This window comes from Balaenoptera musculus, chromosome 4 (genome assembly GCF_009873245.2).
Source record: "Balaenoptera musculus isolate JJ_BM4_2016_0621 chromosome 4, mBalMus1.pri.v3, whole genome shotgun sequence".
In the NCBI taxonomy this organism is placed as follows: Eukaryota; Metazoa; Chordata; class Mammalia; order Artiodactyla; family Balaenopteridae; genus Balaenoptera; species Balaenoptera musculus.
The window spans coordinates 84,230,144-84,250,034 of record NC_045788.1 but is presented as its reverse complement, the minus strand read 5'-3'; the positions used below and the strand labels follow the sequence as shown (position 1 = coordinate 84,250,034).

Here is a 19,891-nt window from a genome sequence, read left to right as displayed (position 1 = left end):
CCACAGGAGCAGGCTACCTTCCTGGTAGGTAGGGACAGTACGCACATGTCTACGGGCACCGCGCCACGCTCTTTTCCAATTCTTCCTGTAATTACTATTAGGCTGGAGACTGCCAGGCAAGAAGGCCAAGGATGTTACCATTTTGATGGTCCACTGAACACAGTCCCTGCTTCTGACCCCCAAGTTTCTGTATAGAAGCAGCAGCTTTGTACAACTTACATGGGCTGCAGAGATTTGGATCCTGTTATTTCTCGTTTCGTTTTCTAGTGACAGCTGGAGTGTGGTCTCAGCTCAGTCACGAGTAGAAAAAGGCTCCTTCACCCAAACCCCAATCCTTAGGTCATGTCCCTTTATCCAGGGACTGTTATGATGAAGAAAGTAGGGAATGGAATGTCCCAGGCTCATTCACCTCTCACCCTTTTTGCAGAGTTACATTTGCTTTGTCAGAAAAATAACAACAGGAGATTTAGAATCTCATTTCCTAATTAATAATTTTTGCTTTGTGGACAGGATAAATGGAGTCCTTTTTGGAAAATAAAACTTTCTTGGTCTGATCTTAATCCAAAGACGAATACGCCAGCTTTCTGCCTGACATCCACTGTGGAGATCAGTTCTGAATAGTTGTCGGGTATCTCAAGACTAAAAGGAATATTCTTTCCGACTGGACTCCAAGTGATTCCATTCCTTTCCATTGTCAACACATGTGTTTCTTTCTCTCTGAAGTATTGAGTTACGTTTCAGAAAATACCTCCCAAACGTGATTTATCAACTTTCTTAAAATAGAATTTGAAGAAGTGACGACTCTCAGATTATTGGGAAGACAGCAAAAACAAACAGCAACGGAGTGATTTCAGTAGTGACAATCTCATTAAGCTGCCCTTTTCCAAATTTAGCCCATAGGCAGTTTTTTTAATTAAAAAATATTTTTAACCTAAATTCTTATTGGCTACGTGAAGTCTGGGTGGCTTCTGAATTCTTGGAAGCCATTCTCTTTTCTTCTGTAAATTTATGCTGTCCTTTAACCACTTCAAAATAAATTAAAAACTGGAAAGACAGAAATTCAGCCAAGCTACAATAACTAATGCAAAGCTGACTTGTGTTATGTAATCTCAAAATGGAAGTTTCCTTTTGAGGTCCATATTTGGTTGTTCAATTTTGTCATGGTGGAAGCACCATTATTCAGATCACGGGGACAAAAGAATAATTAGAAAACAGCAACACGGCTTCTGTTTTTGAGTTAATGTTATGAAAGAGAATGTGATTGATGTAATTAATCAGCCTTTTGAGGCCAAATGGCTGGTCACCTGGTTTTGAAATACACTCTAGCTTTGAAAATATAGATGTTGGCTGACTCAAAATGGTGGCAAGTTACTTTTGGCTACTTTAGAAGACCGAATGGAAACAGCTTGCTCTGAACGCAAAAAAGCCCGAACCCGGGGGAGAAGCCTGCTCCCAGCACCGCAAAGACACCATCACCTTAGTGGTGTAAGTGGTGTACTCACAATCAGATGACCCGGTGTGAGCGTGAGAGTTTGTCAGTGAATGTGTTGAGTGGATGAGGGCTGGGCCTGGAGACAAAACAGCTTCAAAGTTCAGGCAGGGAAGGCCCGGCTTGGCGCTGGATCCACCCGGCTGAGTAATCTCATTCTCCTCAGATGCCTTCTGGTTTTCAGCTGTCTTGGGTTTCTTCCTGAAAATAAACAAAGGGCCCTTTGAAGGAACTGACTGCATATTTGGGAAAAGGCATTTTTAGAATCTGTTAAAGATAACTTGATTTTTTTTTTTTTTCTGAGGGGGGATGGGAGGGAGTCCAGTATGTCCCTTGTTTTAAAACAAGCTGATTCTTGTTTTTTTCCCTCCAGTAATGGCCTAACTGGGAACACATGAAAGCATATGGGCCAAGCAAACAGCACCACATTTGGACTCTGTTGGCTGCATAAAAAGACCCTGTCCCAGAACTTTAGACAGCTTGAGCTACGTATGGCTGACATTATCCAAGAAAGCATCCTTTTTTCCCCCGTTAAGAGTTTTAACATGGTCTGGAAAAATACTAGTGGAGGTTTTACCGTTCTAGCATTTGTCAGGGAGCTTAGAGACAGGACCCGTGGAGTAATGGGAGGAGCACTGGACTGGGAGTCTGGAGACTTGAGCTATGGTACTAGCTGTGCCTCTAACTTGCTGTGTGGCCTTGGGCACCTCACTTCACCTCTCTGGGCTTCAGTTTCCTCATCTGTAAAATAAAGGGCTTGGATTAGAAGGCCTTAAAGGTTCCTTCCGGTTTTCAGTTTCTATTCATGGAACACATTATGTAACAGTCAACTTTCTTGCTGTTATTAGATTTTATTTTAGATCAACACATAATTTTAAATCACAATCTAAATTTGCAGGTTGTACAGATGAGAGGGGTAGTGATGAAAGGATTTGTTAAAGCAGCAAATGAAAAGTGAAAAGAAGAGCTTAGACTCCAGTAGGTAAAGAAGGAAGGTGTCACACAGAGAGCCTCTATTCCAACTCTTTACCCACGTGAAGCTTAAGATTCCCTTTGTTTTTTGATTTAGTGCATGATCCTGGAGTACAGGAGTGTGATTGTGTGTTTGGGACTGTGTGTTTGAAAAGAGATGGGTGAAGGGAATTAGAGAGTAATTGTCACTAATTGTTGTTTGGGACCAGGAATAAGAAGTAAAAGAGCTCAGCCATCAGTCAGCTCCTCTCCCTAGGACCATGCAACTGATGTAAATGAATAAATACTTAGCTTATGCTGCATGCACCCTAGGCCCTAGTCAAACCCGATTGGATTACTTGTCATACCCTGAACATCCCCCCAATTTTCTTGGTTCTGTGCCTTTTTTTATCATCATGTGTATGGTGAACAGAAAAAGTATTTTCTTATTTTTTTGGTAGGAGAATATGTGTGGTACAGAATTTGTTGTAAGTAGGTCTGTTCCCATGTTTCCCTTGTTTCTCTAAGCACGGCAATGGACTTGTTATACAGAATATTTTGTATTGAAATTTGTTGTACTGGGTAGTTAAATCTGCCCTCGCAGAATATGGTGTTATGATTAGCATGCTGTGTTTCTGGTCCAACAGGTTGTGAAATCAAATCTGCTTTTCCAGAGGGCAGGAGGCAGAGATGGCATGGTAAAGATGAAAATAGAAGGAGAGCTTTCAGACATATTTTTCAGGATGGAGGAAGCCAGTACAAAAGCAACAAATTGGATTCCTTTACCCACTCTTTGTTGAATGGGTGACTAAGAAACAAACCCCCAAATCTTGAGGGTCTACATGGACCTTCAAGGAGCTCGTTTCTGGTTTTCAGTGTAGGGAAGTATCCGAGATCAAAGTTTCCAAAGCCCAACTCGTTTTTTTCCATGGAAACCAACGTTTCCTCTACGGTCCCTATTTCTATCACTGCTGTCTGTCACCAGGTTTGTCACCGGGTTGGAAACCTCAGGGTCATACGCCTTCCTCTGCCTTAAAGCCAGTTTGTCAAGTCCTGACAATTGTGCTTCCTTCATATTTTGCACATCTATATTTCCATTGCTATCACCATAACACTTTTTATTTAGACTGTTGTTTACTTTCTGACTCCCATCCTCCTTGACTTCTCTACTCTCACAGCTTTGATTCACTAAATCTGAGATGACCACGTTAGGCTGACAGTCAAGGTGAATTCCATGTCTATGAGACTGTAAACTCTCTGAGGGCGAAAAACATGTCATAGCTATTTTTGAAGTCCCTGTGTTCACCCATTCGTTCCTTCTTCCTTCCCTCCCACTATTCATTTATTCATGTATTCATTTCACAAATACTTGTTACATGCTTATGATGTGCCAGCATGGGCTAGGAAATAAAACAAGCCTAGTTTCTGCCCTCCCAGATTTGCTGTCTAGTGTATACTGTTAAGCAGAGTTGCTTAGACAAAGCTGTCATTCAATATAGGTGTGTTGATGGAATGAAATTGAGTTGAAATTAAAGTATATTCTGAGAATAGTTATAGTCTGAATCCCAATTAAGTTTCCTATTCTTTATGCAGCAGGGAAACCTACCTTGACTGGCTGCTTTTCCTTTGAATCTACGAAATGCATTTGATAAGAGTAGGACCACTTTGCCCACTGAAGCTAGGCTGGTCCTCATGAATCATTTAAATATTGGGATGAAACACTGACAGACATCACTTAACGGAAAAAAAAAAATTATTTCTGATACTCATAAACAAGGCCTAGGCTAGTTTCAGATGTGTGCTTCAGGAAATTAAGGAAGCCCTCTTCCAAACATGAGTACGTGGTCAACCCACCAACATTACTCTTTTATTTTTAACTCTGCAAAAGTTGTATTGTTCTTTATATCAATGGCCTTGCTTCCTTCCCTGGATTTGATCCTGCTTTCTAACTGACATCTTGCACCATATTCTCCTGTTTGTTGTCTCGGGGGTCACCTCTGGAGAACATTCAGAGCACAGAGGCACTGAAACCACTTCTACAAACAGAAAATACTGAAAACTCAACCTTTGGGCTCACCCCTTCATTTGCCTAATATCACTTTACTTGTCCTTAGACCACTGGGCCGTTTCCCAACTGCACAGATAACAGAGAGACACTCATTGTCCTTAGAAACAATTCATTTTCCATCTCACTCTCTCTAATAGTTCTTTTGGACTCCTTTTTCCAGAGCTGAGAAACACTAAAACGTAGCAGCAATCTACATCTAGACAGGCACAGGTGCAGTTATTTTCACCCTATTTTTGCAGTTCATATTTCATTAAGGAGGAAAAAGCAAGTCCTTATTAATTAATTGAAAATACCTTCTTTGGCTGTGTAAAAGAATTATATAAGCACAGCACATCTGAGGGCAAGTCTCTCCAAGCCTCGGTGGCTGTGCACTATTCCCTGGAGCCTGTAGAGGGCAGCAGCACACAGGCGGACTCCAGGCAGCATGTCAGGCAAACTCCCCACCACACCAGAACCTTCCTTCTGGTCACCATGCCAAAGGTTGGTTTGCCAAGCTCTGGCCGGCCGCTTAGCCTCTTGCTTTCTTTTCCCTCCCTCTCCCTCTCCCTCTCCCTCCCTCTCCCTCTCTCTCTCTCTCTCTCTCTCCCTCTCTCCCTCCCTCCCTCCCTCCCTCAATGTTAAAATTATACACTCTGATGAAGTCGCCCCTCAACCGGAAAATGAAAGCTCCAATGAAAAATTAGGCGAGCCAACGACAACAAAGAAAGAAAATGGGAGAAAGGAGAAAGGGGGCTGGTGAGGGGGAAGGATTTAAGAACAAGAAACGGGCAGATGTTTCGTAAATACATGCAAAGCAAAACTGGGTGTACGCGAACACTTCCGCAGAGAAACAGACCAATCACTGTGCACTTCCTCCCGCCGCACGGGTGGAGCTCTGCATTCAAAAAAAGTGTGGCCGCAGGCACCTGCGTTTCAACGGTCAGTTCTGACATTCTATCTCCCAATTGTCCAAAGAGAACAAAAACATTTTCATCTCCCCACTACAGACATTTCTGTTATGAGAAGAAGGCTGTTTCAAGAACGGGGAAGGCGATTTAAGGTGACGGGAGGCTGAGTTAGCCAGCGGGACCTACTGGTTTTTAACTCTCATTGTGCTGGCCCTGGCAACAAGTTTTGGGCTGAAACATAGCAGTGAGTAAGGCTGTGGATGATGCCGGCTCTTTCCTTATTAAGACCGTATTTTATGTGTCAAGAAATATACATGAAAACATACTGAGGAGATGGTAGGTATTAAGCATGTTAAATGCACGGAAATTAACTAGGTCGGTGGCATTTGATGTATAGATTTCACACTTCTTTGCACATATTGCACACATACAGTGATGGCAATGCTTTCGGCAACATATGGAAAATAAATATTTTATCTGTGTGAGCTCTCATCAGTCTCCGGGGGCTGCTGAGAAAAGAGTGTTCTCTTCTGTCCCCCTCTCCCAATTTTCTCTCTTCGCTGGGCTCCCACCCTCTCCTGCACATTAACATGCCTTCCACTTATCAGCCTGGTTGGATGGAAAAGAATTAGTCAGAACCTCTTTTTGATAAATACTCAGTCACTGGATCATGACAATTTTGACCCATGACCTTGCTCATGAAGTCCTTCCCCCACCCCAATCGTTTTGGTGTGGTAACTATTTCTTTGCTCTCCTTCCCAATAATACATGGAAGAGGCTTAGTAGAGTGTTTGGGAAGAGGGGCAAAGGGGAGGTGGTAACAAACCACCCCAGTGGGGGTTGGTAGTAGAACTGAGCTCTATCAGTAGCTGTGCACCCTAGGCAGATTCCTCTGCTTCTCTGGGCCTCAGTTTCCTCATCTGTAAAATGGAAATAATAATACCTTCTAGGGCTGATGTGAGGATTAAATAAGACACTTCCTGTCAAGTGATTGGCATAGCGCTGGCACACGGTCAGTGCCCCATGAGGGTAGCTCTTTCACAGAAAGCATCAGTTCTGCGGTTTTCATCATTTCACCTAGAAGGAGGCACTTCCTTTATCTTTTTTTTTTTTTCACATCTTTATTGGAGTATAACTGCTTTACAATGGTGTGTTAGCTTCTGCTTTATAACAAAGTGAATCAGTTATACATATACATATGTTCCCATATCTCTTCCCTCTTGTGTCTCCCTCCCTCCCACCCTCCCTATCCCACCCCGCTTTATCTTTTTTAATATCTAGATTTGGGCAGGGGCAAATGGATTGTAATTTCAGCAAAGGCAGAAAGAATGCTAGGATAAGCAAACTCTTCTTCAACACTTGGATTTTACCGTATCACCCCCCTGACACCTTCTTTCTGTTCACGTGTTTGTCACTGCTGCTACTACACTATTAGCTCCTCTTGAAGTTGAGAGTCAAGCAAGCTACACTTGGCCTAGAGAAGCCCATCAAACCTGAGCACTATGGTCTATTCATTGAAACCAACCTTTGGTACTCTATCTTATCACGTCTTCTTACAATTTATCCTTTCACCGCTTGGTCTAATGTTCTCAGATCCATTTAAGATGTTTTCATGATTAAAATATTTTATTCCCTCAATTTTTCAACCTTCTTGGCAAGGTTGATTTATAATGTTTTTCAGTATATTTCTCCCTCACTGTATCAGTCAGGATCTTGGCAAGAAACAGATGGCACACTCAGAGGTTTTAACTGAAAAGCGTTTAATGAAAGGACTCTCTACTGGGGTACAGAGGAGGTTAAGGGATCCTCAAGGGATGGTGATACACCAGGGACTAGCAATGGTGCGAGGTTGTTAATCTCAGCTTTAAACTGCTAAACCGAAGGAGCGAGGAAAGGTGTGGAGTTCCCTAAGTCTAGTCAGAACTGGAGTAGGGAAGGGGCTGGACTCATAATACCCTGACCCCACTCTCCTCCCACTCTCATGTCTCTTTCTGTTGCCTCCTATTGCCTAAATTCAAAGGGAAGCCAGAGGAGAAGGCAGCCTAGGTAACGTGGTCCAGAGAGGTCGGTCTCCTGGGCCATGTATCAGGGCAGAGAATGTTCTGGGGTTTTTTGTGTGTGTGTCAGGGGTGAGGGGGAGATGAATAAGCATACTTATTTTTCCCCTCTCCATTTCCTTTACCCTTTTCTTCCCAATTATACTTTCTGGAAGGAAAGACACAGCAAATCAAATGAAATCAGTTCTCTCTTAGTGTCCATTTACCTGTTTTGTCTATTTGTAATTTATGGGGGAAGAAAACTGAACATAAGCTATGTGAGAGCAAGGATTTTTGGTTTGTTCTGTTCGGTGCCACACCCCTAGTGCCTAGAACAGTGCCTGGCACATAGTAAATGCCCAGTAAATTTTAGTTGGCTGAGTAAATATACTCATGTCTGCTGTGCCAGACGCGACATATACGTTATCTCATTTAGTCATTGCAACAATCCAGGTAAGTAGGCAGGTTGCCGAGCCCAGTTGTGCAGGTGGTGTGGGAGTGGGGAGGCTTTAAAATCTAACACTCACCCACTCCTTACCCACCTCCAGGCCTTGAGACTTCACCCAGGTATTGTGAATCCATAGGGAGGGATACATTTGAAATTAGTCCACATTTTTATACCATATTCACCTCACTCAATGAAGGTTTTGCACCTATCAAGCCTCTGTAAGTTTTATTATTTCTCTTTTACACATGAGAAGCTGAGTTTCTGAAAAGCAAAGGCTGCAAGGATTAGAACCCAATTTGTCCATTCTCTAGGACCTGCAAAACATGAATGCAGGCACTGGCATTCTGCATAGGGGAAATATGTCTAATGGCACAAACAGAGGCTCCCTTGTGGGCTTCCCGGAGATTTTTAGGAAATCTTAGCTCCTGATTTCTAGGTCTGGTTATGGGTTCTCTGCAGTACAGGAAGGTAGGAGTGGCAAAGACTCTCTTCCCTCCCAAAGGATAAACCAGGCTGAAACTTTGGAAACAGGCTGCATCCTGGTGTGCCTGTGATACTTGCACCAGCAATAATTACTCTGTGATGAAGAAAAACTCAGAAAACTGTCCAGATGTGGGGATTTCTAACGCATTCTTTCGCTTGAACTTAAGGACGAATGAAGGTGCTTACACAAGCAAGTTCCTTGTATGGGTATGGAATGAGGACACTCTATTTTTGACCTTTTATCATGTCTTTAGTCCTCAGTCCCTCGAGCCCGTTAGTACTGTAGATCAGTCTGATGGTTCCCACCTCCAACCTGGCCAGGCAGGCCTGCCTATTGCCTTCATATCCGTCACCACCAATTACAATTCAGGTGACTGACAGCATTAAAGGTAAAATGCAAAGCAAAATAAAACAACACAAAACTCTGACTTCATCCCTTTGGGTTTGATTTATGCCAGAATAGCTAAAGACATAAAAAATATGAATGTGAAAATCCTACCTGAAGCCTGAGAGGGATGTTAGTCTCCCAGGTTTGGCGTTTTCCAGTAACAGAGATGTCTGTAAAACACCATCCCGTTACCTGCCTCACACCATATAGGAGAATGTGTAAGTATAACAACCAGAATGAGTTTTTGTTCTAAAATGTATAATTATTTTGCATGCATAGCCTCTAAGTAATTTAAATTTCTGGCTTTTCTAGTAAAAGAGAGCATATATTCATCTGTTACTTCTAGCAATGATCAATGAATACTTGAGCATATATTCATCTGTTACTTCTAGCAATGATCAATGAATACTTGAGCATATATTCATCTGTTACTTCTAGCAATGATCAATGGATGAATGATCACTCTTTCATCAGTATTTTTCTGTAGGCCTCATAGCTCCTACCCCAACTTATTTCTGCAACTTGACTTGCATGGGTTGTACTTCTCCTACGTAAATGTCTGATGTGGAGGGAGCTAAATCAAGCACTCAGAGCTATGCATCCAGAGGGCAGAGCTGACCTGGGCACAATGGTTTAGAGATATGGCTGAAGACCCGCAGCTGCAAGGGTGGGTGTTGGCCCCCTTGAGTAACACGGAGACCACAGCACGGGACACAGAGATGCAGCTACATCACAGGTGGACACAGGCACGGAAAGCTGGCTCACGGATGTGTCCAGGGTGGCATGAAATGACAAGCTGCAGTGAGATTCAACAGAGTGGCAAAGAAGGGGGATGAGAAGCAAACAGATAGGGCTGGAGCTGCCACCGCTTCAGGCAGAGGCGAGATGACCAAGCAGAACAGCACCGGTCCCTGCAAGGTGCGCTCAGATGCAGCTCAGCGCAGCCCCCCAGCGAGGCGGGCGCGATGCTACCAGGGTGCGCACTGCAGGCTGGAAGCGGAGAACCAGTGCAGGCACTTCAGGACGGAGTCTGGTCACCTTGCCGCATCCAAGAGATGACGCCATCTAAAATTTCATCTGCGCTTACAATTGTGTGAGTTTTTTAAAAAAATTAAACAAAGTGAACTAAGAAGCCTTTCATTGGAGGCATAATGTACTCACAGTAGTTTTCAAATAAATGGTGTCACTCTTCAGGTAAATCACTCCAAGGCTTGGGCCTAGTGCAGATGTTCATTGGGGCAGGGAACAGAGAGCGGCTGCATCTGGATCAGACAAGGAACAAACAAAGATAACGCTGTTAAATGAAGAGGTGATGGTGATCACTCATTCTACAGAGCCAGAACCGTGGGACTTGGTTGAGAGTCGGGTCCTGCACTTTGCACCAGAGAACACTGAGTCAGGGGAGGGGGATGGAGAGGGTGTTGCCCAGGCCCCATTTTCAGTGTTTCCACCGGACTGCCTGTCTGGTGTGAAGCTGTCAACAGCACCCGCCAGTGTGGAGCTGACGGTGTGATCCTGAGTTGGAGTTGAGGTGGAGGGTGAGGGTAGGGGAAGCCTGGCCACAGCGGACTCTTCTTCCAGTGTTCATTCCACCGCAATCTCTCTCTCACTGTTGCTCTGAGATTCTTGCCTATCTTAAAAACGCCCACTGACCTGGCCATGTTTCTGAGCTCTTGCCTTCTCTCCACCCTTCACTACAGCCTCTGTTTTCTGCCATATCCTCTAACCCCGAGGAGTTCAGCCTCAGGGGCTACAGAATGGACCCTTGTCTGTCTCAGAGCCTCAGGCCCAGAGGTCTTTTCCCAGGACTTTCCCCTTTGGCCACACTGCGCCCTGATGACCACTTTATTCCGGAAACTCTCCTCCCTTCTCATTGGGACGCTGCATCATCCTGACTTCCCGCTCTCAGTTCTCTTCTGCCTCTTTCACTGGCCTGCCTTCTCTCTCCTGTTTCCTAAATGCAGACAGGCCTCAAGATTCTCTCTCTCCTCAAGCTTTGCCTACACAGCCACCCTCCATGGCCTCAACAGTCACTTCTCCATAGAGAACACCCACATGGCTATCTTTAGTTCTCGCTTGTCTACAGAGCTCCAGACCCGCATTCTAAATAACTGCTGCTTATCAGTTCGCTGATTCATTTGCTTGTTTGTTCATTCATTCATTGTTTACATAGACTCTATTAGGCACCTAGAAAAGATGAATAAGATGGGGCCTCTAACTTTGAGAAGCTCACATCTCCATCATACACTGCACAGGCACTTCTAATGCAGAAAGTTTCCAGCAGAATTCATTGCCTTTCCCTCAAAATATGTTCCTTCTCCAGCCTTCCCATTTCCTGCTACTGGTACCATCTTCGTCCAGTTACTTGTGCCTACAACTGAGGAGTCTTCTTTAGTTCCTCCTTTTCTTTCATTTCCCATATCCAATCAGCTGCCAACTCCTGTGGTTTTTACTCAGGCTGTGAATCAATACTCACTTTTTATCCCAACACCTATTTATCGTTTTATCACGTGTTGCCTGGATTTCTGTGAGTGCCTCCTAACCGGCTTCCCTTCCCCCAGATCCTCTGTACCTCTAGTCCATCCTTCACAACAACACTACATTTACTGTTCTAAAGCACCATTCTAAACACATTACTCCTTTGCTCTTTGCTTACTGGATCAAATGCAAACTTCTCAGCTTGGCATTCTAGCCTCCTACAATATAGCCCCAATCTAATTTCTTACTCTTTTTTTCTACAGTGCATTCTACACTGCAGAAGTCCCACTTGTTCTCACCATGGTCATGGTCTTTCCTCCCCTTTCCCAATGTCTACATAGAGCTTCTTTAGGGGTCATCCAAACACCACCTTGCTTATGAGACATTTTCCAAAGGAAAGTGCCCTTCTCAAATCCTTAAGCACTTTTTGCACCACTCCCTTCCCACGTTCTATGGACTCTAATAATTATTTGTGTAATTTATCTCCCCCCCCCCTTAAGCTTCTTGAAGGCAGAGGCCATTTTTACTCTGTGTACTTTTTACTTTGTACCCATAGAGTGCAATGCCTTGCACACAGGTTAGTGCTCAGCTGATGTCTGCTGATTCAGACCCCAAATAGCCAAAGCAATTTTGAGAAAGAAAAATGGAGCTGGAGGAATCAGGCTCCCTGACTTCAGACTATACTACAAAGCTATAATCATCAAAACAGTACAGTAATGGCATAAAAATAGAAATATAGGTCAATAGAACAGGATAGAAAGCCCAGAAATAAACCCACATGCCTATGGTCAATTAATCTATGATAAAGGAGGCAAGACTGTACAATAGGGGAAAGATAGTCTCTTCAATAAATGGTGCTGGGAAAACTGGACAGCTACATGTAAAAAAATGAAATTAGAACATTCTTTAATAACATACGCAAAAATAAGCTCAAAATGGATTAAAGACCTAAATGTGAGACCGGACACTATAGAACTCAGAGGAAAACATAGGCAGAACATTCTGACATAAATCGCAGCAATATCTTTTTTTGATCCATCTCCCAGAGTAATGGAAATAAAAACAAAAATAAACAAATGGGACCTAATTAAACTCAAAAGCTTCTGCACAGCAAAGGAAACCCCCCTGAAAAATGAGGGGTTGGGGTAGATGAGCTTTAAGGTCTTTCCATAAATAAAACAGAAACACAACCTGCAGATTGGGAGAAAATATTTGCAAATGATGTGACTGACAAGGGATTAGTCCCTAAAATTTACAAACAGCACATGAGGCTTAATATCATCAAAACAAACAACCCAATCAAAAAATGGGCAGAAGACCTAAACAGACATTTCTCCAAAGGAGACATACAGATGGCCCAGAGGCACCTGAAAAGACGTTCAACATCACTAATTATTAGAGAAATGCAAATCAAAACTACCATGAGATATCACCTCACACCAGTCAAAATGACTATCATCAAAAAATCCATAAACAATAAATTCTGGAGAGGGTGTGGAGCGAAGGGAACCCTCCTACACTGTTGGTGGGAATGTAAATTGGTACAGCCACTATAGAGAACAGTATGGAGGTTCCTTAAAATACTAAAAATAGAGCTACTATATGATCTAGCAATCCCACTCCTGGGCATATATCCAGAGAAAAACATGGTCCGAAAGGATACAGTTCATTGCAGCACTGTTTACAATAGCCAAGACATGGAAGCAACCTAAACATCCATCAACAGAGGAATGGATAAAGAAGGTGTGGTACATATATACAATGGAATACTACTCAGCCATTAAAAGGAATGAAATAATGTCATTTGCAGCAACACGGATGGACCTAGAGATGGTCATACTGAGTGAAGTAAGTCAGACAGAGAAAGAGAAATGTATGATATCACTTGTATGTGGAATCTAAAAAGAAATGATACAAATGAACTTATTTACAAAACAGACTTAGAGAACTAACTTATGGTTACCAGGGGAGAAGGGTGTGGGGGGAGGGATAGTTAGGGAGTTTGGGATTGACATGTACACACTGCTATATTTAAAACAGATAACCAACAAGGACCTACTGTACAGCACAGGGAACTCTGCTCAATGTTATGTAACAACTTAAATGGGAAAAGAATTTGAAAAAGAATAGATACATGTATACATATAACTGAATCACTTTCCTGTACACCCGAAACTTTCACAACATTGTTAATAAACTATACTCCAATATAAAGTAAAAAGTTTAAAAAGTTCTAAAATAAAAAGTTTATTAAAGAAAATAAAAGCAATAAAGATGCTTGCTTAGAGTCATGGAAGCTGAGATTGAACTGGAAAGACCTTAAAGCTCATCTACTCCAACCCCTCATTTTTCAGATGAGGAGATCAAGGGAACTGACTTGCTCAAGGCCACATCCTTACTAGCAGCTGAGCAACGACAATTGATAGAAAAGGTCACAAATCTCTGAATATCTACCGGTGTTGCTTGGCACCAATAGACCCAGCAGACCATCAGCAGTGACCAGACCAGAGAGAGTGAGGGGTTGGGTGCACAGCCTGCAAGGATACACTGTGTTCCACAAAAAGAAAAACTTTGTTTCACTTATTCACTTCAATAAATCAAACTAATAAATGTCCTTTTATAGTTAACTGATGTTTAAAAAATGAGGATGGATTTAAAGAACAAGGAAGCAAACCTTTTTAACATTACCAGCAGAAACAATTGTGACAATACTGCAAATACCACTGGGGTGATTCAACTCAGGGTGAAAAAGCAGAATGAAGAAATTTCTCACGCTTTGGAAAAGCAGGGGGTTCAGCTGAAGTTCTTGGTGAGAACATGCTGCGGTAATTCTATGGTTAAATTCATCTTACAGAAACATAGGCTATTGGCAATCTTGCTATTATGCCACACCAATAAATCTTTTTCCACCTCGCTTTGCCCAGTATTTATCCTATAGGCTTGTTTAAATTTTTACTTATTTTCCTTTCATTATATCACCAATCTACTTGTAGAAAAGGATAGATGACTGCTCCCAGGTCTGTTCTAATTTTCGTCCCTTGTTCTTCTCTTGTGGTAGACGAAACATTAATTGTTTAATCTCCTCTCTATCCTCATTCTCAGACGGAATCATTTTCTTTCTCCTGAAGATGTAATGCCCAACAAAACACGTTGTGGGGGTAACAGTGTTTACCTAGGTGAGGAAAACAGACTTTTCCAGGGGATCTCAGTAGATTTTACTTGTCCAGAAAAGCTCAGCTCTTAAATGCTAGCCTCCGGCCCTACAAGAGTTCACCTGTCTCCCCCAGGTGAGCACCTTACTCACTGTTACTCACCAGAGGAGAAACGTGGTGCTGGTCATTATATTCTCTTTGGCCAGTATGGTGGAGCCATGCTATGCATTGAGAGATCCATTAAATAGTAACACCCACGTAGACAGCAAATTGGGCTCAAGAGTTCCTCATAGTTCTTACTAAACCATCACATGGCTGGACAGTTATCAACCCTTCACCAGACAGAGCTTCCTTCTCTTTTCTTCCCTTGGCAACTACATTAAAATGATAAAGGAAATCACTGGTCGATATGTCCAGTACAATGCAGTGAAAAATCACCTGGAAGCATACACACCCATTGTGTAATTACATAAGTGTACATTTTAAGTATGTCTAACATTAGATTTAAATTGTGCATTTTATAATTAAATGGAGACATAATCTTTCTGTCCTTTAATCACACTCCTCTTTCACAGCTCCACATTTTCTTGCTATGATTTTCCTTTCACTTTTGGGTAAACTGGGTAAAACCTCTCTCCTTTTTCTTATTTCCCTCTTGCCTTAGCACACACCTGAGGGTTTTTAATTAGAACTATTGCATGGTTTGTCATATTTCATTACTTAAAGAGTAGTTATACTCTAAAAAAGACTCAGTGAAAATGACTTTATGAGGTTTCATATTTATCCTTTTTCAATGGCGTCCATATCCAGTGCACTCAGTTTTTAAGTCAAAAGGTAAAAGGCTGCTGGGGTCATACATTTTTCCCAGAATCTGGAAATCCAGCTATTCTCTCTGCCACTTACATCATCACTGTAATAAAGAATCTGCCCTGGGAGCCCAGCTGGCAAGGTTCTGAATGGTGCCAGAGGCAGAGGAGACAGTGGGTCATTTCCATTCCAGACTGCTGTATTGTTGACAGCTCTGCAGATCTGTCTCGGAAGCCCTTAGAGAGCAGAGCTCTTATGTAACACACTGCCACAGATTGCTGTGAGGAACTTTCTGCGGAGATCTCATTTCAGTATGGCCATTCCCCTTCTCTGGAAGTCACACCAAATCATTCTAAAACCACAGATGGGGCTTCTCTGACAAAGGCTTACAAAAAAGATAATAGTAACAATAATTTGTTAGATGTCTAAATGTTGTTAGGGACTGCATGAGGAACTTTTATGTGTAAGTTCATTCTTAGTTAATCCTCACAGCCATGTCGTGCTGTAGGTGTTAGTATACCCATTTTACAGATGTGGAAAAGTGAGACTCAGAGTGCTTAATGAACCACTCCAAGATTAGAAAGCTGTGGATAGTGAGGCCAGAATTCAAACCCAGATCTTTCTGACTCTAAATCTGTGCTTTTTTCACTACACAACAACTGCTCCAACACAGCATGGACACATTTCTAGTTCCCACTGTGATTTCAGCACAAGAAAGAGGTTTATGTTATTTCCATAATGGTTCAGAGTCACTGAAAGAACTGGGAGTACAGACCTCAGGTGAAGGAACTCTTTCAGAAACTATCAATAAGTATAACTCCTTCCTAGCTCCTTTCTAGTTGAAGATGAGGATGCCTTGTACTGGTTTTCTCAAACTCTAATGAACAAATGAATCACCCAAGATTTCTGATTCAGCGTACCTGGGGATGGAGTCTGCGATTCTACATTTCTAACAAGCTCCCAGGTGATGCTGATGACACTGATCTGGTACCACAGGTCCTATGTCTGACACTCACCTTCCTACTGAGGGTTGCTTTCAAAGGAGCAGTTTGAGCTGAACAATTTGGCTAACAGCTCACACGGCATTCCTGACTTCTGATTCTGGGCCAGTTTGTCAGGTCATCGGGCAATAGACATAATTCAAGGAGTTTCTGGCACAGAGCACATCGTGAAAAAAAATAATTTCTAGATCCCACAACTGGAAATTAAAATGATCATGTCTCTAACATATGAAGTTCCTATTTTTTTACATTATTGTTATTTTTAACAATAGTATCTGGTAATAATTCAAATAACACCTTTCCTCTGAGAAATTCAATGCACTTTACTAACCTTAATTGTCTAACAGCGATTCCCAGGTGTAGAGAAAGCGGTCTCAAAGATCACAGTAAATTTAAAATTGTTCCACTTCCCTCCTTTCTTCACCCCCAAATGTAGTGATGAATTAGTGGTGAGGGGTTACTAATTGGCAAAGACCCACTAGCTTATAATCTGAGGCACAGGAAATTTCGTAAAGCAAGGATAAATGCAATAAATAATCAACAGAGAGATGGTTGTGAGTGCAGAGAATGTTGGTGAAAGAGAAAAGGAGAGCGTTAAAAAGAAGTAAGAGTAAGGAAAGAAAGAGCAAAATCATAGAACTAGCTGCATGACCTTGGATGAGTCATTTAACTGCTAGGTAGCTCAGCTTTTTCATCTGTAAGAAAAGGAGGTGAATTTTATGATTTTAAAAGTCCTTTAAAACTCTAATAGTCCCCTGAGAAGAAAGATGTGGGAATTAAGTAGCTCATCAACCTGTTAAACCACTAAACCTGTTAAAGAAATCTGTTTGACTTTTAACTTTTTAACTAATTACCTGAAACGAATTCCCAAGTCTATATTACCAACCCACCTCCTTGGAAACTGATGAGAAAACCATTTAATGAATAAGGCACCAATCATGGCCAGAAAAACTAATCAGGAACCCCATCTTCAGCTTTTTGATGCTACAAGAAATGTTTTACTTAAAAAAATTTTAGCTCCTTAATTAACCACTAGTTAATACCCATGTCCAGAAGAAGTACCTCTGGTGGCCTGAGGACCCCTGGGATAGCCCTGCCAATAGAAGTTCCCACTCACTGTTTGTCCCTTTAAATCTATGTTAATTTTCTCTACAGGAATCTTGATTCCTCTTTGACAATTCATAAACTCTGTTAATAAGAGTTGCACATCCCAGGAGCCTTAGTGTTGTCAGGTACAGTTGATTTTTGTTTTTAAAATAAGAGATCTTTGGGACCAGGTGAGAGATAGATATATAGATATACAGATATAGATATATACGTACACACATACATATGCATATATACACATATATACGTGTTTATACATATGATGATACTTTTTCTGTTTTTAATGAATACCTGGTGATGGAAACCCCTTCTCTAAGTCATTTGATACTGGAATCTTCCGGTCCAAAAAGGCTGCCGCAGGACCTGGTCATAAGGTCACTTTAAACTCCGTAATGAGGATTCCAACATGAGAACAATTTAGGGTGCAGCATGTTATTTGGTGTTATATCAGAGTTATCTATACTTTGCCCCTTGCACTGAGCATGTTTTCTGGACTAATCATTACATTTGTGGCTAAATGGAGAAACATCAAAATGGCATTAGCCAGAAGAACACATTGCCACTGTCTCCAAAGTGAAAATCACTTCCCTCTTCCTGCTTTCATCACCTCCATAGTAATCTGGCTACCCGTATTAAATGCTTACCGTGCAGCAAGTCTTGTGCTTGGCACTTTTTATACATTATTTAACTTTATCTCTTACACTCACTCTTCAGAGATGGGAATTATATTCTGATTTTATAGATGAGGAAGCTGATGTTTAGGAAAGGTGAAGTTCTTTTTTGCCATAGATCACGAAGCTAGAGGGTAACAAAGCAGGGCTCTAGGGCCAGGTTTTAACCACAATGCTTTGGGGCTTAACCTACACCAAGCTGTGATCACTAAACAACTGATCTCCTGCCTTCATTCCACTGCGGTTTATTTGAGGTCCTCGTCATAGGCTTATGGTATTAGATTCTCCATCATGGTCCACTAATGCCTTCTTCAATCCTTTTTTAAACTTTTCCAAAACCTTCTATGCTTGATTTATGTCTTCCCTCCCTACTTTCATTAATATGTCAACCTAAAACCCATTACCATTTTTTTCGACAGACCTTTATCATCATCTTTTTCAGCTACTTCTTAGCCCTCATTCTCATTCCAAATTACTCTTTTGAGGCCTCACATTTGACCTCAAGTGTTCCAACCCCAGCTTGAGAATTCCCCTTCCTTAATGCCTAAGGAACCTACTCGTTTCACCTGGTCCATTAGTAGGCTCCCGCTGGCTTCACTGGATGTCTTTGTCCAGTCTGACCTTACCCCATGATCAACCATTTTCAACGCTATTCTCAACAACTCTCCAGATTTCCTTGCTCCCCTGGCCTTCTATGTAACAGGGCCTCTTCTTATGTTATTCAGTTATGAATCCGTGTCACCACTCACCATTCCCTCCCACTCTCAGTACGAAACCCTGCGCATGCATGCCATCTGTACCCTTACTCCTGCTCAGTGCTGTTGCTGAGTACAAGCCTACAGCAGTTTTTCTTCATACGTTTTACTTTATCAAGTCTCATTCTTCATTCTCTTTCAGTTGATGACCGTGCCTCCTACATTAATAAGAGGATCTAGAGCATCCAGTGTGGTAAGCTCACTGACTCTCATCTCCTTCTCCAATATCTCTGAAATTTTATCATTTGTTTCCTCAAGATATAGCTTTACCTTTTTTTACATTCTCCTCCTATCTTGGAGTTTATCCTCTCTACTTCTGATCTCTATCCTTCCCTTTGGTTCCATCAGTGATATCTTTTTTTTTGTCTGTACTTGAAGACAGAAAAAAATAGTAGTACTATTAGTACTTCATAATAGTACTAAATTAATCATTATAGTATAGTGTTTTGCCCTGTCGTCTACTCCTGCCCTTCAAAATCTTTCCAGCTGGTATATCTCAAAGTGAGTTTTATAGGACACTAGAACTTCAAGATGAACCTCAAAAAAAGTTCATTGGTCAAACAAATACAGGAAACACAGAATACGATATGTCTCTCTTACAAACTCATAATGCCCATAAGGATATTAAAGGTGTTGAAGACTCCAGCATTGTCCAAACTTACTGGATTACAGAACCATCCCCCACTCCCCCATCTTTCTACCGGCACATTTATTAACTTCAGAATATGCTTAGAGAAGATGCTTTAATGGATTTCCCCTGGCTCTAAACTCTTTAGCTTGGGTATGTTAGTTCACTGAATCTGTATCAAATAAGCCCTCTCAGATTTCCTTTCCATCAATACTCCATTTGGTCTAAACTGGTTAACTTACAGAATGTCAGAAAGACTAAGCACGTTCGTATCTCTGAGCCTCTGAACATACCATTTTGGCTGCTTGGAAGGCCTCTATGACCTTTTTGTTATCTAGGCTTTTCCTTTCTTTCAAGGCCTGTATCAATCATGTATCTGTTATGAAAACTGTCTCAGCCCATGCTGACCTCTGCTACTCATTTAACACTTAGATAAATGGTTGTAGTTTAACCCCTGTGTCCTCTATCACTGGTAAGAATGTAAATTCTCTAGGACATAGACCTTGGTTTACACATTATAAAAACTCCAGCACCTAGGGTGG

The 19,891-nt window shown here is 41.8% G+C and overlaps 1 protein-coding gene across 3 annotated transcripts in view; it reads right to left on the bottom strand.

Moving 5' to 3' along the window:
- ZBTB20 (zinc finger and BTB domain containing 20) overlaps positions 1-19,891 on the bottom strand; it is a 785,132-nt gene that overhangs the window by 38,690 nt on the left and 726,551 nt on the right. For 2 of the 3 annotated variants that reach the window (XM_036849631.1, XM_036849632.1), the window contains 3 exons: positions 9,912-10,012; positions 2,067-2,230; positions 1,503-1,690 (listed from right to left, as the gene is read on the bottom strand). In XM_036849631.1, coding sequence (XP_036705526.1) covers positions 1,503-1,690; positions 2,067-2,077 — 199 coding nt within the window. In that variant the 5' untranslated portion in view covers positions 2,078-2,230; positions 9,912-10,012. The remainder of the gene's footprint in view (positions 1-1,502; positions 1,691-2,066; positions 2,231-9,911; positions 10,013-19,891) is intronic. The other variant, XM_036849633.1, reaches the window with a different exon arrangement.